At 38.0% G+C, this 23526-nt stretch overlaps 1 protein-coding gene across 1 annotated transcript; it reads left to right on the forward strand.

The window, feature by feature from the left end:
* Positions 1–5679: 5679 nt before the first annotated feature.
* LOC149257092 (uncharacterized) lies at positions 5680–6255 on the forward strand. Its single transcript, XM_089454694.1, has one exon. The coding sequence runs from the start codon at positions 5680–5682 to the stop codon at positions 6253–6255; it is 576 nt and encodes a 191-aa protein (XP_089310820.1).
* The last annotated feature ends 17271 nt before the right edge of the window (positions 6256–23526 follow it).

Genomic DNA, 23526 nt, shown 5'->3' on the forward strand with positions numbered 1-23526 from the left:
CCTCATAAATTGTAAATAAAAATCCTTGAAAAAGTGAATGCAACCTAATCTACAATGAGAAAGATATGATGAATGATGTTAGAATAAATTTGAAATGACCAGAAAACAACTTGATCAATTTTCTTGGTTCGATTAAATTGACTCGAGTTCCAAAATATTCTGTTAATTGTTGGCTGGTGGCTACCTTGAGATCCTTTAGCTGTCATATTATAATTATTCATAATAGTAGATTATATATCAAAAAGAAAAGAAAAATGTTAAAAGAAAAAAGATAAAAACATGTTTATGTTAATAATTATTTGTGATATTTTTGAATTCTTATAATTCTTGTTAATATTTTTAAGTTCTTTTTTATATTACTTTATTAAACAATTACCAAAACCAAAATACAAAGATCAAAGATATAGACCAAGACCTAAGGAGGCCTTCAGCAGAATGGAATTTGCTAGAAGATCTGGGCAGCTTTACCCCTATTTTGCTTTCTTGTTTATTTCTCAACTATGAAATTACTTTATTAAACAATTACCAAAACCAAAATACAAAGATCAATCGGCTACCAGTAAACTTAACAATCGGCTAGGTAGTTGATACCAGTAAACTTAACAATCTGAATGTGATTTTTACTTAAAACTTTCTTGATCACCTATTCTATTAGTATTCATATTAGTATTCTTAGGAGTGCAAACGTTAACGAAGATAGGCAGGGTTTATATTTCAAGATAGCTCTTTTCATATTTCTCAATTCATTTCAATTTACATTTTTTACGGTTTCATCTTGAATCCATGACGATAATCAAATTAGTATGATAAAAACAATAACAGAGAAAGCAAAGGCAAGACACCTTTTGACAAGAAAAATTGTCTCATGAGTGCAGGGTGACTATTTACAGTGTAAGACAGTACAGGATTTTCAGGCGTAGCCAAGGAGGTGGAGGGCACTGGAGGACTGCATCCATTTCTCCTTTCAGAGTTTGAGGGATAGCAATAAATTCATTTAAGGGTAAACCCAACCCTAAAAAGAAATCTCCCACAAATATATATACTCAAACCTATCTCTCACATCGATTTGGACAATTATTCTGTTCGTTCTTATGTTCTTTCGGAGCGAAGCATAACTGCGGAGGCGAATCCATTAGATCTACTAAAAACCCATCTTACGCCTTTCAGAGCCAAGCGTGACTGCAGAGGAGAATCCGTTAGATCTACTCAAAAGCCATCGATTAGATCGCTTTAGGCGTTCGTGGGTTAATATAGTCATGATTATGCATGAAATGAGCACAATAGGATTCGGTGGAGTATTGATTGGGATTTTGAATAACTGAAACGCATTATCCAGGCAATCGATTGAATAGTTGACAAGAAAGTATTCATGACAGCATGGACCATATCGATTCTTGATGTTTTTAATTGAAAAGGCGACTCTGGTACTGGCAGAAAACCAATCAGACATGCATGGCATTATGTCTTGAAAAGTAAGATGCTGCCCAACATTTGGGCCCTGTGAGTTGTCCCCTTCCGCATTTTAGAAGTACAATCTACGATAAACTTTTCTCCGTGCTACTTAGTTATTTCCTAGTTCTAAAGCTGCTTCATTGTAAACTGAATGTCTATTTATTAATTGATCGATTCCCATCATCAATTCAATGGTTTTGCATCTGTTTTTTTATAGGGTAAGGTTTTGGTCTTGGATTTATGTTGATTGCAAATTTTAGGAATATCTTAAAACTTGACTGTCAGGAGAAAAGGTTAATTGTTTGAGGTATAGCAGATCAATTACTTAACCTTTCTCAATTCCAAAATATTTCAGAATTTGATAGACAACAACTAGATCAATTTTTTAACAATACTTTAGCAATAATGAACAAAGCCATTCCACATTAGAGTATTGAAAAATCTAGTTAACAGTGGTCATTGAAAACAAATCTAGGTAACAAATTGTGCACCTTTGTTAGGAGATAGAAGCATACAGAAGCCCCTTCAAATAGTTCCAGTAACCATTGTACTAATCCTTCTAGTATTCCTTCAAAAATTACAACAATGCAATCACTAATAAAGGGTTTCTGCAATGTTGAAACTTGAAAAAATACCAGGTAGATAAAAAGAAGGCTATCAAAGATAGAAGCCAAGAGAGGCCCTTCAAATCTTTAGAGTAATCCTTCACGCATTCCAGTAATCCTTCAACAATTCCAACAACCCAAGTGATAACAAAGAAATGCATGCATCCACTGAGCCTTTGATTATAATATATGGAATGGTAATGAATAATAAGTACAATAAATATTTAATGAAAATTTGAAATGATCTAAGATGGAGTGGTGGTGTTATTCTATTATTGATCAAGGTTACAAAGGGGCATGGAGTGGGAGAGTTATTCTATTATTCTTCCAAGTTACAATCAGAGATGGAGTAGCTGAGTTATTATTAAGAGCATGAATGGTGAAATTGATGGACATTGTTTTTTGGAGTTATTATTTCCATTGCAGATTAATGGAACAATGGGTGGAATGATGAAATTGATGGACACCTAGTTTTTGGAGTTATAGAGAAACTTGTTGTCTTTTAAGGACACCTGTTATTTAGAATTAGACATACTTCACCAATGGTTTGAAAAGGATTAGGAAATACATGTTTCTACTACTATGCCAAGTGTATGTGTAAGGTGTGTATTACATTTTGTAGTCTTCCCATTATGGTGTGTGTTACATTTTGTAGTCTTCCCATTATGGTTAATCGTGATAGTTTCAATTAACAAATGGCATGGTAAACTTTTAATGGAGCTTTGTAAAAAAATAATTTAAACAAGGTTTAATCATGTGATTTAGATATGTAGGGAAGTTAGTAGTGTGAATTCAATCCATTGATAACAAATGGCATGGTAAACTTTTAATGGAGCTTTGTAAAAAATTAATTTAAACAAGGTTTAATCATGTGATTTAGATATGTAGGGAAGTTAGTAGTGTGAATTCAATCCATTGATACTGTAGCAACTACCAGAATATGCTGGCATCTTTTAGTTGAAACTTTCTCATCAATTTTTTTTATTAGTAAAATCATTAAAGTTCCCAACTTCAATAGTAGGGAGGCTTATTGACCTAATAAATTTCTGAACAAGGAGTGGAAGGGTGTCACCCACATTCATAATTCCTTTTTCTAATGCCCATAATTTCTCATGCTTCAAAGGGTGTTGAGCCATGGGATATAGCCAGAGGAGATACACCCTAAATGAAGTAGACATAATTATCTCCCCATTACTCTTATAGTAAGATATAGTGGGGGTCGGGTAGGGTAGAACAAGCTCTAAGACCCTGTTCTTCCATGTTACTAAACTCATTCAGTCTTGGGTCTAATATGTTATACCAAGGCATGATCATTTGGTTATTTCTTCTACTGCTTAGCTATTGTCTTCTCACAAAGAAATAAGTTTTATTTTCCTTGACTTCCAAAAAGAGAGCAAGAAGAGTCAATACATGGAGGAGGACTAGCTGACAAGTCACTTAATAAAAAGGAGAAAAAAAATGATAGGGGGAGTGTGAGCTAAAAAAGTTTCCATTGATGTCAAAGGGGGAGAGAAGGTTGAAAGGGAGAGAGAATTTCCCTCTATGACAAAGGGGGAGATTGTTCATTGAATTTTTCATTAATGTCAATATGATGTCTAACATTGTTGAAGCTAGCCCCTTGTGTCATTGACAATGGAAAGCCCTAGATACATGATTCCCCTCATATAAGCACTAGTAATGAAACCCTAGGTGAAAATAGAGATAATTTCTTAGGAAGATATTTTGAAGAAAATATTTGGATCAGTGGAAAGGTGGATCAATCTTCTCTAATCCATCTTGTTTTTGAGATTTTTTCTAATTAATCAAACAATCAATTTTTGTTGAACATTTGGAACGAACTACTATGGTTCATCTAGAGGAATGGAAATATATAAATGATTTAAACCCTTAAGATATTCTCATGAAATTAATTTTAATAATCATAACTTACTTCATGATATTATATAAATATTATTATTTAATGCATAATTCAGATTTCATAAATCTAGAATTGATGATATAAAATATGTTTTTGATAAATAATTGTTCATATATATATTCATTTATTAATATATATAGGATTCTACATTATATAATGCATTATAATATATTACTATATACTTTGAAATAGTGTAAATATTTATAATTGAGATATTTATTTTTAATCATTATAATTATAATTATAATTATAATTATATATATATATATATATCTATATATATATATATATATATATATATATATATATATATATATAGATAATGGTATGAAGTGAATACTTTGTTATATTATTATTTTAAAACTTATTCTATAATATAAAATTTTGAATTTTGTAAATATATATAAAATACCACATATATATATATATATAATTAATTAATTTCCCATCCTAAACTGTAAACTTATTGCTATGAACTTATTACAAGAACAATCCAAAATCAATAAAAATAAAATTGTTCAATTATACTATAAAACTGCCAACAATAAAATAATATAGTAAACGTCGTATCTATAAAAAGTTGAATGAAAAAGTTTTATTTAATACAAAACATAACCCATTAAAAATCATTAATAATTAAAGTGTTCACTGAACCTAAGAGAATGTTTCACCTCAACAACGAAATCCTCGAGCACAAAATGAAAAGAGATCCATATAAAACGATTCACTATAGGTCTTGATTACATGGATATGATGTTTGGATTAGAAGGATGGGATGAATGGTTGTTCAGGGGAAGGATGGAGCGACCGTGGTGAAAAAAAGGTTAAGGGTTTCTGCTACAGATAACCTAACATGTAGCTACCCTTGTTCACCTCACATGCAACTACCCTTGTTGACCTCAGCATTCACTCGACCCCTAACATTCTAAGTTTACCTTTTCATTGGAGTGTTTTCGTTTACGCCACGCCGGTCTTTGCATTTGGGTTCCTTTGCTAGTTCCTAGGACTTACCTCAGGGTTTTTACTTGTTACCATTTACCCCGCACTGGCTTACTGCTCCCTGTCATTTGATCTATGATTCTATTTCTGTTCCACCTCTCTGAGTGTCATTTCCCATCGGCTAGCTTGTTGGAGGCAGTTACCATCATTCTTGGTGCAACTGTTGTTATGGACCTGGATGCTATGGATTATTCGGATGAACCGCTCGAGGAAGGTGTATTTTTGAAGTTTAGCCTTAGTTCTCTAGACCAACTAATTTTGTTACTGTACTACTGGACGAGCCTGATGTTTGGCTAGCTTTCTCTAGCTTTCTCATCGCTTCCGTCATCCCTCACTACACTAGGGTTTATTACAGGTTGTATAAACCCTTCCTCGGTTTTGGAAGCCCATTTACCAGAACTGTTGCCCCACCTAGCTGAGACTTTAGCTGACGTACCCTTCGTTAAGCCCAAAATCATCGGCCTTAATCCCTCCTCCTCTTCTGCGCCCCCCTCGGGTTGTTTTACCTTTATGCTACTACCCTCGGAGGTCATCCCTGAAATTCCCACAAACCCTAACCCTTCAACCAAGGATCCTCATTCTACGAGGGTTTCTAAGCTACCTCACTTCTTGGCCTTGCGACCCCACAAGAAGAAGAAATGCTTTAAGACTAAGGTAGATGATGTGATCCTAAAACTTGAGGAGGACATTCAGTGGGGCGATACTATGGACTACGCAGATAGGGTTTTGGTCGGCAGAATCAGAGGCAAGAACTATTCGGCAGCTCATTTGAAGACCTGGGCATCAGAGATTTGGGGTCATCACCTGGCAGACATTCCATTTGTCCAAACATTTGTGAGGGGATGGTTTGCACTGAGATTTGCTAGGGCAGATCATACGAACTGGGTCCTTTCCTCTTTTTGGCACTTTGAACATGCCCCTGTGTTATTAAAGCATTGGACGCCACTATTTGACCCAGAGACTAAGAAAATTGGTGTTGGCCCTATTTGGATCAGGCTACCTGGCCTGCCATTACAGTATTGGTCCGAGGACATTTTCAGAAGGATTGGGAACTCGCTAGGTACCTACATGGAGTATGATAAATCCTATCAGACTACGGGCATGATGGCATTCACGAGGATATTGGTACATCTGGATACCAGAGGTGGACTGCAGGAGCATATCACGATTCAGTGGAGATCTTCCTCGCGTAAACAGTTGTTAGATTATGAAGGTATTCCATATCGTTGTAGAAGATGCCATAAGGTGGGACATCTCTTCAGGGATTGCCCACTCAATTGAAAGAACAAAAAGATTGCTCAGGAAATGGATATGGATCCCCCTGTTGAACAGCCTCAACAACCTGCTGTAGTGGATCATACAGAGGAGCAGTTAAAGACCTCTGATACAGTTGAGGCTCCTACCATTGGAGTGCAGAAAAAGCGTGGAAAGGCTCCTATCCAGCCTTCCTCTCCTCCAATGACGAGATCCAGGGCAGCCCAGGGTGAAGTCTTCTCATCGGGTATGTCCTTTTTTTCTCATGCTCCTGTATCATATCATGAGGCATCTCTTTCATCTCATTCATCTCATTTATTTAATCATGCATTGGCTCCCCCTGCACACTTCTCCTTGCCTCCCATCTCTGCCTCGTTGGATCATTTGATCCTTCATCCAGCAAGGCAGGCTCTGGCCTCCTTTTTGTCCTGCACCCTACCTCCACCTCCTCCAATTTACACTTCCTGTCACCCTTCCACTTATCCGCTCTCCTCTCACCCTCCACCTTCCCCATCTGTATCCTCCTCCTCAAGATACCCTCTGCGCTCCAAAGCCAAAGAGAAAGGGCTGGATGCAGTTGGCTTGGACGTTGAGGCTTCTCCTGCTTCTCATAAGCCTACCAGGGGTCGCCCCTCATCTCTTTCCAGAGCTAAATTTCAGGCTGGGGAGGAGGTGGCCCTTGGGAAACAGAAAACCATTGATAGGGTTCTTAGAGCAAGGAATTCCCTCCCCCCTCCCCCTCCATGAAGATTTTATCCTTTAACTGTCGAGGGTTAGCTAGCCCTGTCAAAAAACTAGCTCTGAGGCGACTCTTTTCATCTGTTCCTGTTGACATCATTTTCTTACAAGAAACCCTGAGTATGACTAGTTCGATCACTCCTTTACTGGAATCATGGATGTTGGGATGGACTTTTCATGCTCTGGAAATCTGGAGGTATTGTAATTGGTTTTCAGAACTAAACTATTGATTTGAGAAGTATTTGGGGCAGTGGTGGCTTTAGGGGCAGATATATACTCTGGAGCCCTAGAGACTAAAATTAGAGTAATCAATGTATATGGTCCTTGTCAAGATAGGGCTGTATTTTGGAGAAGGTTATTCAACACCTCAATCATGCAGGTTGATAACATCATTCTCGGAGGAGACCTTAATTTCTCTTTGGGTTTCATGGAATCATGGGGACACTTGGCTCAAGTGGATGGATTAACTGATGTTATCACAAACCTGTTGGAGGATCATCATTGGATTGACATACCATCAGCAAAGATTCAATATACTTGGAAAAACAATCGCATTGGGGAACACAGTCTAGCCAGGAGATTGGATTGTTTCCTCATAAAGGAAGCATTTCAAGCTGAACATCCCCATATCAGGCAATGGGTGGGCACTGGAGGAATATCAGATCATCGTCCAATATACCTAGAGTTGGATGATAGTATACACAAAATCAGAGCTCCATTTAAATTCAACTCCTCATGGCTTCAGGATCCTGCCTATATAAAGCTGGTGACTGAATATTGGCAAACTCATCTGATCAGAGAAAATGAGGACACTGTTGAGGGATTTGTTCATAAACTTAAAGATTTAAAGGGCATTTCCAAAGAATGGGTGCACAAGAAAAGGAAGCAAGAAGACATTATTCTAAGAGAGGCGGAACAAGCCATCACAAATCTTGAAGCAAACACAGATGGCACATATACCTCTCAGGAACAAAAAGAGCATATCTCCTCCCTCATCAAGCAAAGAACTCAAATTTTAAAAGACAGAGAGGAAAGTTGGAGACTTAGAAGCAGGGCGATTTGGTTAAAAGAAGGGGATGACAATACCAAGTTTTATCACAAGTTTGCCAATGGTCGGAAGGCCATCAATACTATTTGGGAGCTTCAGAATGAACAAGGACGCATTGTTAACACCTCCAGAGACTTGGCCAACTTAGCCACTTCACATTTTAAAGATATATACAAGGCCCCCCTGGGAGCCAATATACTAGAAGTTATGCGTACAACAGAGCTTTTCCCTCGGTTTGTTGATCAGGAGGAAGAAGATGAACTCACTAAGGAAGTGACAATGGGGGAACTTGAGGCCACTATCAAATGTTTCAAGAAGGATAAGAGTCTGGACCAGATGGTTGGACTATCGAATTTTATATTGCTTTCTTTGATATTCTGGGTAATGATCTACTTAAAGTGGTGGAGGATTGCAGAAAGACAGGCAGGATGTCCTCGGCTATTAAATCAACATTTATAGCTCTCATACCCAAATCAGATAATCCCTCATCTTTCAATGATTTTCGCCCTATATCCTTATGCAATTGTTTATATAAGATCATCGCCAAAATCATTGCCAATAGACTCAAACCTGTCCTTTCGGCTCATATATCCCCTGAGCAATTTGCCTTTCTCCAACACAGACAGATTCATGAAGCCATTGGTACTGCCCAAGAATTACTTCACTCAGTTCATTTGAGAAAACTGAAAGGCATGATTTTAAAGGTCGACTTATCAAAGGCTTTTGACAGGGTAAATTGGTTATACATTAGAATGCTTTTAACACATCTGGGATTTCCCTTTATATATATTAAATGGATTATGAGCTGCATTACTAATGTCACATTCAGTGTTCTTCTTAATGGTGTTGCCACTCCTTTTTCCTGCGCAGAGAGAGGACTCAGGCAGGGATGCCCTCTTTCCCCTCTACTGTTCCTTCTCATCATGGAAGGTCTAAGCAAAATCATAAGTGTTGAACACAGAAGGGGTTGAATCGTTGGCATCAAAATCACGGATAATTGCACCCTAACTCACCTTCTTTTTGTGGACGATGTCCTTATATTCTTGAATGGGGGCATAGGAGACATATCTGCTCTTCAGAATGCATTTGGCCTCTTTTAGCAGGCCACAGGTATGGTCATCAATGTCAGTAAATCTACCTTGACTGCTCCCGGATGCTCTCAGCATGAAATCCAATTTGCAATAAGATGTTTTCCATTTACTCTCCATAATCTAGAAGAGGGATTGAGATATCTTGGATACAGGCTGAAACCTCAAGGATACAAAATTGCAGATTGGACCTGGCTGATCTCAAAGGTTGAAAAACGTCTCAATATCTGGTACCATCGGTACCTCTCAAGAGCAGGTAGGCTTGTTCTTATCAAAGTTGTTCTGGAAGCGACACCTGTGTACTGGATGACCTTGGCATGGATTCCCAGGGGAATTCTGGCTAGGTTGCAAAATATTTGCTGCAGATTTTTGTGGAAAGGTAATCAGCAGGGGAGATTATTTGCATGGGTTAAATGGGACATTATTGCAAGACCTAAGTGATGGGGAGGATGGGGTATAAAGAGATTGGACATTTTTTCTAGAGCTCTGGCTGCAAAACTAGGCTGGCAGCTCATTACATCTCACAGTCTATGGACCAAGGTTGCCTATGCAAAATATATCAGCCCTGCTAATATCATGGACTGGGTCCAGCAGAACCAAAGGAGCAGCAGCAACATTTCTATTATTTGGAAGGTGGTGATAAACTCTATCTCTCTTATACGAGAAGGTTTAACTTGGAGAATACAAGATGGTAATGTAGTGCGTATTGGAGCAAATCCTTGGATTGGATGTGGAAATGCCCATAGACTTCCTGTAGATCTGATAAGATTCTTATCCAGTCAGGGCATTTCTCATATTAGCCATATTGCAGATCATACAAATTCTACATTATTCCAACAGGCTTGGAAATCTGCCCTTGAGATAAATCTCCCTACTTAGTGGCATTATATGAGCCTTTTCCAAACATGGGAAATATACGCCTAAGGAGGGATATTTGAAGCTGATGGAACTTGCAAAACTGTAGCATATCGAGCACTCATGGAAAGAACTCTAGAAACTTAAGGTTGTTGGAAATACTGAGAGGGGGGTGAATCAGTATTTCTTTTTCCCGCTATTGTTTTACCAGTTAAAACATATATATTCAGAACACAATATGAACAGCAAGAATAAATTCTTTTATTAATATAACTGTGCAGTAAAATAAATACAATATATAGATGGTCACAATCGGTTGCCAAGCTCCAACTTGGACTTTGGTGAGGCTCCAACCTCCAGAGCACCAACTATATTTTCCCAAGACACCAATCTTAGACTTAAGAGCACCAACTCCCAAGGACTTCAATCCTTCCTGCTTTTGAGGCACTAACCCCAAGGACTCCAATCCAATCTCACTTCTGAGGCACCAGCCTCAAGGACTCCCATCCTTCTCACTTTTAAGGCTCCAACCCCAAGGACTCCAATCCTTCTGTTCTCAGAACTCTTTTCTGCTAAGTTCTATCTACTTACAGCTTCACTGTAGTCTCCAAACTACAGTATCAATGACAACCACGTCTTCTTATGGATGAGTCTTCATAGCTCTGCACACTGCCCACGCATAGTCTCCAATAGCCTTTTCTGCTGCTGCTGCCTCTATAACCTCCGCTGTTTCTGCAGCCTCTACAGCCTCCACTGCTTTTACTACCTCACACTCTGGTTCTTCACCCCCACAACAACTCCAACAATGTTCAACAGCCGCAGCAGTGTTCACTAGCAAATTCAAACAATGCTCCACCACCTCTGCTGCTTCTGCTACCTCATATTCTGGTTTGTTTTCAACAACCATCACACCATGTAGTCCTCTTTTTACTGTTTTATGCATACCTGTCTTTGTCCATTCGTTTCCTCTTTCTTGCTGGCTCTTCGGCTTCCTTCTCGCCTGCTTCAGCTTCCTCACTTGTTGGCTTGTTTGTCGTTGTAGCTTCCTCTGTCCATTCGTTTTCACAGCACACGTTGAATCAATGAGCAAGGATTGAGTCATCCGTAGAGAACACAAGTTCAAAAACTTGTAACAGCGCTGCTTTGCCAATGATTGTGGGCATACACAGGGATGGCATTTTTTAATGGACAACCATGTCCTTATCATAATCATAATCACCATGATTTGGTCTCCCGCACTATCGGGACTGTTCCTCACAGTATTTTCGCCTCCACACTTAAGAATCGGAGCCACCCTTTTATCACCGCTTTTATGTCTATCGAAGGCTTTCCTTAGGCTATGTGCCTTCTATAAACCTTGGACTTACTTAGAATCAGAGCCACCTTTTTATCGGCGCTTTTAATCACCCATCGGAAGCCACCACCCGAGCCATTAATCAACCATTACACAGGCTTTATCAACCATCGCACAGGTTTTAATATATACCTTAACCCCTCGGCCATGTATCATATAATACACGGAAAACATTATAAACCCCCGCTCTAATTCAAACGCCAAACTTCAATTATTATGCACCCGCCTTTACAATTATCGGCGGGTCCGGATTTCGGCGGTCGCAATAACTCTTAAGTCTAGACCTCCGACGCCCTTGCAGACCCGATATGCCGATTACATCCCTTCCTAAAATGACTTCGGGTCCAGGATGTCGGGGTTATCGCGGCCTCTTGCGATGCGATAGTTCTGCGGACCTGACGGCCTCTATACTCTGCTTCTTAATGATTTCGGGTCCGGCTTTTCGGCGAGTTCACCTTGGCGACTTTGTAATACAAAGGGTCTGCGAACCCGTCACTCCTTTAAGCTCCCTTCTAAAGAGATTTCGGGTCCGGCCTATCGGCAGTTTCCTATCGGCAGATTTGCAATGTAATGGGTCTACGGACCCAATGCTCCTTTAGGCTCTGTTTTATAATATTTCGGCTCCGACTGTCGCTCTCCCACTTCGCAAGGTTGAAGGTTCATTCCGGACCCGAAACTGTTATTAACTCCAATCTACAGTATTTCGGCTCCAGGTTATCGGCGATGTCACATATCGCATCCCCCGATCCTTCCGACGCGATCGCTCCGATATGCCGATTGCCGATTAGATCTCCGTCGTCCATTATTCCTTCAGATCGGACGGTCAGCGCTAAGTCGCATATCGCGTCCACTGCACTGTTGCTCCGTTCTCCGACTGCCGACTGCCCGATCGCCGATTAGATCGGGACCGTCGATCCGGATTAGTGATCGGACGGCTCACAGCTCATCGCACTATTCCCATGTCAATTGCTCCTTGGTTAGTTCCGATAACATCCAAGGTTCTCATCGGTGCAACAAAGATTCTCCGCTCCTCTGTGACTTCATCTGGACCGTTGATCTGGAAGATCAAACGACTCCTGTGTATGCTCTTCGTTCTGATGGAAAGTCTAGGCTTTAAACACAGTTCTTCCATGTTGCATATATGTATTAGTAGTTCATTTGATCAGCCATCATACATGGGTTTTACAAGCCTGATGACATATCTATATGAGTTATGCTCCTGATGGCTCCCGATAGCTGTGTATGCTCCCGATATCCATTATCTGTGGCATATATGGCTATGTTTGCTGCATTTGCTCCTCTGATGGCTCCTCTTGCTCCTGTAGCTCCTCCGATGGCTCTGTGTGCTCCTCCTCTTTGGCATATACTGATGGCTCTATATATATTGCTCCTCTTGGCTCCTCTTTCTCCATCTGCTCCTCTCAGTCCATTTGCTCCATTTTCTCCTCTTCTTTGGCTCCGATATGCCTGTTTTGGCATATATATTACAGGCAGTGTTCCTCTTGCTTTGTCATGGCTCTCCGATAGCTTGGTGGCTCTGTCTGCTCCTCTCGTCTCCATCTACTCCTCTTGGCTTGGCAGTGTCTTTCAAAGACCACCTCCTTACATATATGTCTCGGCTATCGTGATAGCCTTTGCTCCTGTCTCTTCATGAATCTGCTGTGCATCCCCCTGGCTTCATGTCATCCTCTAGTATCCAGAATATTGCCATATTGACATCAATGACAACCTAGTTCAACAAAGGCTGCACCTAGGAAACGCATGCTCATGTGGACTATCTTGTTTAACAAGATCCCGACTGGACTCAACTTGATGAAGAGATCATTTTATGGACCTTTCTGGTGCCACCTCTGCAGAAGGGATGATGAGAGCACTGAGCATCTTTTTCTTGAGTGCCCTATCATTACAGAACAATGGAATCTCATCACAGCACATTACCCTTCTCTCAAATCATGGCAGGGCAGGAACATTACTGAAGCTTGGAACAATTGGTGTAGTGGACACAGTGGCAAGGACAGGAACATGCCATTAATTATGTGTTGGGCTTTTTGGATCGCTAGAAATCAAACTATTTTCAATCTAAAGGCCCCTCATTGGCCTTCCATAATGTCCAGGGTCATTGCTGATTTTGACCTCCTTCCTGAAGAAGACCCTAACCCTCCCACTAGAGTTATTCAGCCCGAATCCATTGATAAATCCATCCCATGGGCATTCTTTGATGGATCTGCCCAGGAAGAAGGATGTGGGGGGGGGTGCATATTATATATTAATGAATCTCACTGCTTCAAAATTCAAATGCGATTGGGGAGGGGCACTAATAATTTTGCTGAACTAAGTGCTGCAAAACATCTCATACAATTTGCACTTGAAAAACAATGCATTCATCTTCAACTATTTGGGGACTCCAAAATAGTATGCAACTGGTTAAATAGAACATCACATTGCTCTGCATATTCATTGAGGCACATTTTGGCTGAGGCACACAGACTTATATCATCTTTTGATTCATTTGTCTGTCATCACATTTACAGGGAGCGCAACTCAGGGGCAGACTTCCTATCAAAGGAGGCAGCGCTCAGGCAGGATGATGATTGGTTAATTCAGGAAGAAATCGATGGAGTATTCTACCAACATTATCATAGACCCTTCATCGATTTGCATGCTCAACAGGGGCTATAAGCCCATCATGGTTTTTTGAACAATTGTATATAATTATGTTTTGCTTTCCTTTTTATGATGCACATGAACATATAGTACAGTTTACCGATCTCTCTGTGAAGAGACAGTTTCCATTTTTGGATGTTTACAGTTATCTTTCTCTCTGTGAAAAGATAGTCACCATTTTTGGGATGTTTTTTACAGCGCTCCCTGTGAGGAGACCATGTTTTTTGTATCATTTTTGTATCACTCATCTGACTGGCTATCTAGCCACAATATGCATATGCTACAACATCTACAAAATGTAATTTCTTATTATTAATGGAAATTACGACTTTTTTCCAAGGGAAAAAAACGATTCACTATATGCTGCAAGTTTTATCAAATAATTCCATACTTGATGGCATCCTGCATTTTATGAGCCCACCACTTCAGCGCAGTAGTGTTGTCCACTGATAATCATTTGAATGCAGCTTTCCAAAAGTCATAAATAAATTTTTGAGCAGGAAGTGGAAGGGTGTCACTCATAGTTACCAAATTCGGTCGAATTGATGGAAAAAATTCAAAAATATGGCAGTTCAGTTCAGTTTGCGAACTAATTCATTAATTCGAAGTTCGATACGTCATGCTTAGTTTACAAGAGCGCATAACAGTTTTCAGCACAACCAATTCAGTTTAGAGAGTTTTCGACGTCGCCCCTCTGCTCCTAAAAAACCATTTTCCATAGTCGATTCAGTTTATAGGAGATAACAGCTAACAACAGTTTTCCAGGTCCCCCATCTACTCTTCAAAAACCCTTTCGCCTCCATAAAACTGCATACAAGTAACTCTTAAAATCGCATCCATAAAACTGCATACAACTAACCGTTAAAATCAGATTCAACTTTCCATTAACGAAATTAGATTTGATGGACATCAGAGCAACTTTCCAAGAGCGGTGAGATGGCAGGTTAAGTCTTAATGAATGGTAAATTTCATCGATGAGATTTTAGGAAGTATATTTTTTAGCAAGGTTGTTAATGCAAGGTTGTTATTGGTTGGTTTTTTAATCTCTAAGTTTCCGAGACCTGTGAGATGACATGTTAATATAAGATGGTTGCTTTTTAATAGGTGAGATTTTAGGAAGTATGTTTTTTAGCAAGGTTGTTAACGCAAAGTTGTTAATAGTTGGTTTTTTAATTGATGAGATTTTAGGAAGTATGTTTTTTAGCAAGGTTGTTAATGCAAAGTTGTTAATAGTTGGTTTTTTAATTGATGAGATTTTAGGAAGTATTTTTTTTAAGTAAGGTTGTTAATAAAATCTGTTAAAAGTTAAGGAAAGTGATAAATAGATTATTTAGGACACTTAATAATATATGTTATATATTCATTAAATTTAAATACAAGAAAATTTGAGTAAATATTAAATTATAATATTTAAAGTTTGTATTATATAGAGTAATAAATATTGTTGTTAATGGTTAGAGTAAAGAATTTGATTTGATTAGATTAATGTTATTAGAAAATAATAAACATTTGTATATTTTAAAATTTCAAAATATTAGAAAAGCCATATATTTAAATATTTATAGATCTCTACTTTCAAATTTTTTTAATATTAAATTTTAATTAATCGAATTTTTCGAACTTGGTAGCTATGGTGTCACCCACATTCATAATTCTTTTTCCAATGCCCATAATTTCTCACCCTTCAAAGGGTGTTTGAAAATCAGCAGCGCCATGGGATATAGCCAGTTGGTTTGGAAAGAAACCCTAAATGCAGCAGGCATAATTATCTCCCCATTACCCATCGCATTTAGAATCCAATCAAGTAAAATGTCAGCTTTAAAATTCACACCAACCCGACTGTATCTTACTGAATCACGAAGGTAATCATTCTCTCAAAAGATTTCAACAAACGTTTGATAGAGCTTGTCATCACAGCGCCTAAAAACATCAAACAGCCACCATAGGGTAGACCAAGCACTAAGAGACAGTTCTTCCATGTTACTATCGTCGTTGATTCTAATACGTTCTACGATGCCATGAAACTCGTCTAACAGTGCAGACCTGCAGGTAGCGGCAACAGCCTTTTGTGAGGATATACGTGTGGCCTCAAAAAATCCTACAATTTATTTCTGCACTAGTGTGCGAGGTAGACTATTTTTTGTTCCTCTAGAAATCGTAGACAAAAATACGTCTTTCAAAGTCTCTCTCACCATATCTAAATTCGCAGGATCTGATTTGTGCGCGCTCATACCAATTATGGCAGCTGATTCCGGCAGAATGTTTATGATACCAATTCTAGCAGCTAATTCCGACAAAATGTTGTTTATCTGCAAAGAGGATAACATGGCTCGAAGTTTGGTCTCTTGATCTGGACTCCAACGAACACCTTCCTAATATTTCATGCATTTCTCTATGCCCTCATGAAATAGCATTTGAGAAACAAGTGGTAGAACATCTAGGGCTTCATCCACACCCGAGAAACAAAAGCCTTCCTCTGCTTCACACGAGTACATGAGATGAAAACTTTTGAGATAAATCTCTGAACTAACTGAGCTTCGTATCTTGAGTTCACGAGGTTACTCGTCCAAAGACCAGCGATTAGAAAGCCAGGCTTCATAAAATTCTGATTTTCTCAAAACTTTAGAATGAAGGTACACATTAATTTCTTCGCTTCCATCTTCACTAATTACCTGTAATTTTACGTCAGTTGCTTGTTCATCTCCAGATTGGAACAATTGTTTTTCCATTACTTCTGTTCCGAGCCAGAAGAACCTATTTTAGAAACTACCTCACCAATGAACACACTTTCGTCCCTAATTATACTTTTGTGTAGTTTGAGGATAAAATCTATAATCGCAGTCTCGCAAACTGAGTATCCACGCTATGGCTTCTGTTTTTACTTCAGGCAATGGGGTCAGCTTTTTTATTTATACATGTCATTGGCAATGAGGTCAATGGTTGATTATGCGATGATGTCGGCCAACTCGACGTAGGGGACTCTCAAAGTCGCTAGAAGGTTTTGATGTATTAAATAGGTTACCCACATCGCTTGATCCAAGAAATACGCTCGCTAGTTTATTAACAATTAAATTCATATATATTTCCACCCAAAGTGTCAACCACCATTTCGAGGTGTTTTATTGTCATGATAATAGTATCGTTTTAATAATAATAATTCAACCTTTCCACCCTTCTATCGAACGTATTAATTATATATTTAATATATAAGATATGTAGGTTAGAATTAATATATAAGATATTTATTTCAATATTTTGACTCACACTTTCAACCACTATTTGATGGTGTTTATGGTCGCACGTTAATTTTTTTGTAATGAGAATAGGATTGTTTAATATTAAAAATTCATCCTGTCCATTGTTGATATAATATAAAAAAAATTAGGGTTAAAATATTATAATTTCAATATATTTAATAATCATGGCTTAAGAGATTCTTGTTTTTTTAGTTTTTTTAGTTTTAATAATTATAGTTTAATTTATGATCTTAGAATACTAAATTTAGGATTTTATGTCACAAACAAATGCATTTCCTTATCAAATTACTCTATTGTGGAAGTATCCAAGTATGTATTTGTACAAGTCATGAGTAATTTCTAGCCTTCCATAGTTGGTGTTGCATCTCTTACATTCATCAACAAATTGTGAAAAAATCTGTGTTGATTGCTCTCTCCATCTTCTCTAAACACAGTATCAAGAGTCATAACTGTTGTGAATGAGTTCCCTAAGTATTTTGCACGACTAGGACATGCATATATGTTGTGAATGAGTTCCCTAAGTATTTTGCACGACTAGGACATGCATATACATGTTTATCCATAACTGATGGCAATTGTCCCAAATCACCAACGAATATATTTAATCTCCCACCAAAAATAACTTTTTCATTTCTGGGAAAGCCTATCGAAGTCTTGAATCAAAGTTTGTTAATAAATGTCTTCGAGTAAAACTCACTTCATCTATCATAATATATTTCACATACTTCATCTATTCTTGGAATGTAAGTAAAATTTGTTATTTTAGAGGTTTTATGTCTTTGATTGGAATTTGAAGTGTTCAAATGATTTGTTTTCGCAGATATGTTGAAAGATGCAACCCTTGTAGGAGATAAAAGTAAAAATGAACTCTTCCCACCAGAGGACTTGCTTTGAAGTGCTTTCTTAATGGCTCGAACCAATTAAGACTTTCCTCTACTTGCAGTTCCTTGGATTAGCATGAGTAATTCGCCAACACCTGATCTATTATGGTCATTGATAATACCAAATTTTTTCTCTACTTAGCATTAAGAATTTCAAAGGAGTAAGATTTTCCAAGTTGGTTAGTGCAAAGGGAATCCAACTTTCGCTTTTCAGATACGAAATGAATAACACAATTAGATGTGACATCATCAACAAAATGTATATTCCAATTATAAGCACGATCGCGATCACTATGTCCTAGCATCTAAAACTCATTCTAATTTATATATGTATTATACATTCTGCAAAGAATCTCCTACTCATTTTCTCTAAAATCTGCATGTGGATTTTGAACTTCTTCATCATTAGATTCAATTGGATCAATTGCAAGCAATCGATTGCGATCATCATTTATCTGACCTATATCTTTGTGAAAATCATGAAAAGTCTTGTATAGTACTAACTCAAACCAACAAAATGCAACAAACTTGTCATCTTCTCGAATAGGAATTGAGGTAAATCGAGGGAACACATGTACAATAGCTGCATTCTATATGTTCGCTTAGGGTTAGCGTCTTCTGAATCTCAGTAGCTGACACAGATTTGAGGGTTCTTGTCTTCACTCATAGGTACAAAGTGGGTAAGAGAGAAACTTTGGCCCTCTTGTTGTTGGGAGGCAGTTCAGAGGGAGCGACTTTGGGTTTAGAGACAGACCATAAGGTTTTGGTCCACAGTCGTTGGCTTTAGGTAGGCTATGGAGCGAATTTGTTAGTTTAGTCGCTTAGATAGCATTGCAAGGGTGCGACTTTGACTTGTTGGTCGCTCGAACAGCTCAAAAAGAGAGAAAATTTATTTTCCTTTATTTAGGACCATAGTCGTATGCACAAAGACCTCCTGGGAGCTACTTTGTTGTTACAGACACTTGGGTAATGTCTTCATGAGTGCGACTTTGAGGTTTTCAGTCACTCATAGATAGTACTGATGAGAGCGACCCAATTTAGATCTGGGTTTTTGGTATGTCAACATCAATGATTTTTGGATCTGAGTTTCTCTACTATTATGAAAATCTGTAGATCTGTCATTTTGTTACGTGTTGTTGATCATATATATTGGACTCATTATACTCACTACTGTAACTTTTTGTGACGATATAAGAAGAACAAGGGAACACACATACATTAGTTGCATTGTATATGTTTTTCTTGGATAATTATAGGTTCTAAAGGCATTGGAAGGATCAGAGGGTTTGGACCCTACAAGATTGACCTCGAACATAGGACCTCCAGGTAATGCCTCTTCTTCCTACTTCAGTAGTTTAAACATTTAGACTATTTGTCTACATGTTTCTTTATGTTGTATGCCCTCCACGCTATTGGGGATTTCAACCCAAGACCCTAGGTTGTTTCGACGCACAACAAAATTGACAACTCCACTAGGGAAAATATTCTTGTTTTTCCTAGTTTGGGTTGATTGTTCTTGATGAGGGTTTGTTTTCTTAATTTCTTGCTTTTACATTTTCAGCGACTTATTGGCTTCCTAGGCATCAAGTCTGATCTTTTGGATCAGGCCTCGACTTTTTATTTTTCTTAATTGAGCTTTCTATACACGTTTTTTAGGGATACAGTAGCATATACATGCTTGTTTCCTCAAATAGGATCGGGTATACACGAGTTTCCTTTGTTCAAAATGCATTTTCATGCCTCTGTGCCTTTACACAGTCATGTATACCTAATTTTGAATTGATTTTTCAAAATCTCTTACCTAGTTAAGTATGTTGTCTGGTGACTTTTGCTATTTTTGGGTCATTCACTATCAGTAGAACTCTTTTCTCTTGCATTTTTTTCAATTTCGAATCTTCTTCTTGGTGAAAAACCTAGTTGACCTAGGATTGCTTCTTGAGTAAGGTTTCAGTTTTCATTTTGGGTTTCAGGCTTCTGTCAGAAGTTCTTGGTTGGTTTCAGTTTGTATTTTGGGTTTAAGGCTTCTATCAGAAGTTATTGGTCATTCTAGATTTCTAGAACAAGAAATTAGTTTTAGTTTCATTTATAACTCAAATTTCAAATCGCTTTGCTTTTCCTTCCCTTTTGATTGACCTATTTTATTTTTCATGCTTTTTCGAGTGTCCCTTTGGAAATATTGAGAGTCTTTCTTGACATTCTGTTGGTTTGTTGAAGTCTTTTTTACTGCTATTCAGATCCATTTGTGCAATTTTGTAGTCCTTTCTCCTTTCAAGTTTCATTTTATTGATGAGTTGCATAAATTGTGAAGTTCAGGGACTCTTCGAGCTTGTTCCTTGATCTTTTAAATTTAGTCATCTTTTTGTGACCTCAAAATTTCTTTGGGTTTTTAAAAGAAAAAGACAAAAACATAGCTTTTTCCTTTCTTTTTCTTTCCAAGATTTTGTTTTTTGGTTTCTTTTGTTTTATTTTTGAGTAATTGTGAACTTTTTCAATTTGTTTTGCTTGGTTTTGAACAAAATTTGTTATTAAATTTTTTCCCTCTTTATTTTCAAGTTGGCTTATTGATCTTGCAAAGAAACACATTTGCTTATTATATGAGTATTCATAGGATCTTGCATCATTAATTAAATTTTCATTAGGTTAGTTTTCACAATAAGAATTTCTAGTATTTTTGTTAGATTTTGAGTGTGTGTGGAGTGTTTCTAAAAAAGCAAACAAAAATAATAATTTTCTTATATAAATATTTCATAGAACCAAGTAGAAATCTCTTTTCATTGAAAGAAAATAAGTGCATGCATATATCTAAGTTTCTATTGATTTCTTTTGTGTTGAAAGCACTATAATTTTCACTCTCGTTGTACCTTTGACTTAAATAACAACCCTCTAAAATCAAGTGCTTTAATAAAAAGAACTAGAACTTTTTAATTTGTCATTAACAATACCAACAATTTTAAGTTCTTTAGGGGCTTGGAATAGGTGAGTGGAGAGTTAACTCTCCAAGGCCACTCAAACTATCAAACATAGAAGTTGAATAATGAGTGCTATCCAGTGTTGATAGAAAGACCAGGAAAGCTTCGTGACTGGGAACCATGCACAAGGGAGCGTGAATACAAGGAAGAGAGATACCCCCTCTCCTACTTGTTGGATCCCACCTTGAGACTGTTCTGCCCAGCTTTTGATACGAACTAGTTCCCATAGTTCTATTCCTAGGGATCACATAGGTGGCTACAAAGCGGAATTCCGTAACACTTGTGACAAACGTTGCATCACATTTATTAGTACTTCTGGAGGGTACCCTTGTGAAGCTTAGTTGATTGCACTGTAAAAGGATTTTGTCTGGAGGCCAGTGTAATTGTTTCTGTTACCATCACTAGTAAGCCTAAGCCTTCATTATCCCATATTATTTTTGAAAGGTCCTTGATTTTCACTTTATTGTATTTTGGTGTTCGATCCTCATCACTCAGAGCAGAATTTGTTTGATTGACTTTATCTTTAGGGACTTTTTTAGAGAGTTCTATTTGCTCCTAGTTGGCCTAGCTTTATAATTTTTTTGAGTCTTTAATTAGTTCTCTTAAAAATAATTAAAAGTGGTTGATCGACCAGCTCGTCGATCTAGGAGGCTTCATGGGCTTTCACCTATGAGTGTTGAGCCTTCTTCTAAAAGGAATAGGAGTAATTATGTTGGTGCTTTCCAATCAATGGTAGTAGACGCAACAGATATTGATCCTCGGGTTGAAGTTATTGATTCACAGAATAGTCCCGGTATCAATAGAGAGTTGGAGAGGAACACCCAAGTCCTTTCTAAAGTCCTCTTCCAGTCAGACGATGTTATAGAGGTTGAAGAACTTCTCGAGTATGCTTTGACTTCTAATTATCCTCTTCATCCCCTTCATCTAGATGTTTTATTATACGTCAGGACTCTGATCCACGGGCCTTCAAGCCCAAGTCTATTGTGATCTTTTCCTCCGATGACCACTACTAGGAGCATGGTTTCCACTATGAGCGCTTCTAGTATGGAAACACCTTTATCAATACAAGGAGGAGGTGCGATTTCCATACCTTCAATCAATATTAGCACTGCAATATTCATCTCTACCTCCATTCCATCTTCGAGTGGGGGCACCCAAGCTTTCACCTCCTGCATTGATTCTTTCCCCTTTGGAATTCTGATCAGTGAAATTCCTTCGGTTTCATTAAGTTTTCCATCTATTGTCTCCATGTCTATGACTACCATAGCAAGTGGATCAGCTTATTTTCATGGTTTCCCTTTTGGGTTTGGTCATCTACCACATTCTAACCCACCTTTAGGATCAATACCAAGGATGGACTAACCCAGTTGTTAGCAGACTTGGAGCCAGGAATTAATTCGCTCTCAGCCAATAGAGAAATATGTCGTATTCATCTATGAGTTAATTTCAGAGTTTTTATCTCTATGCTCATGCATGGAACCCTTACCAAGTGCTCTCTGCTCCGTTCAACACCTCTCTAGGGGGAAATTTCACTAGATATCGAAAATTTTCTGCAATAGTTGGGAAACTTCTAATTTTCTTTTGGGCCACAAGCTTCTCCTTATGGTCCAGGTTTTTCTACGAATTACTTTAGGAAACCTGGTGGCTTCATAAATCTAGGGTATTATTTTCAAAACTTTGGTAATTCCTCCCAGACCGAGTGGAAACCTTAAGGTCCTCCACACTTACCTTCCCTGGCAATGTTAAACTTGCTAGATCTATCCAAATTGACTAATAATCTAATTAGATATAACCCGACCTGGCCTCCAGTTCCAACCAAAATTCTTTTGGATATACCCAAATTCGAAGAGAAGACTAGTGAAGATCTCAATTACCATATAAGCACTTTCCACTTATGGTGTTCGTCAAACTCCCTGATAGATGATTCAATCAGGTTGAGATTATTCCAATGTACCCTAACGAGAAATGCGGCTAAGTGGTACATTGAACTCCTAAGGGGAACCTTCTCTTCATTCGGTGATTTGGCTACTATATTTTTAAACCATTTTCAGTTGCCCATTCATTATGATTCTAGAACTGAGCTATTAGCTAATTTCCACTAGGACCAAGCAACCCACATTTCAGATCATATCCATGAATGGAGGAGAAGAAAGAGTCTCATTAAAGTCGATATTCCACAAGAATTACTTCTTGAATGGTTTCTCAAATATTTACAACCTGAGATCTATAAGGATGTATCACTCTCTGGTGTGTTCACCAAAAAACAGGCTACTTGTTAGAGCCCAGAAGCTAGAACTTATATATTCTCAATCTAGCATTCTTCAGAATATTTTTCCTAATGTTCCTAGGTCCAAGGTTGATTTAGCCAAGCTGAAGCCAGGTCCCCATGCCAATGGGCTAGTCAGATCGATTGATGGTAACATGACCAACCTACTAAATCAATT

Source organism: Pinus tabuliformis, chromosome 6 (assembly GCF_031772625.1).
Source record: "Pinus tabuliformis cultivar Carrire ecotype Pingquan chromosome 6, CPIR1, whole genome shotgun sequence".
NCBI classification, from domain to species: domain Eukaryota; kingdom Viridiplantae; phylum Streptophyta; class Pinopsida; order Pinales; family Pinaceae; genus Pinus; species Pinus tabuliformis.

Excerpts from the sequence above, each read along its gene's own strand:
- LOC149257092 (XM_089454694.1), top strand. The coding sequence starts at position 5,680 with ATGGACTACGCAGATAGGGTTTTGGTCGGCAGAATCAGAGGCAAGAAC.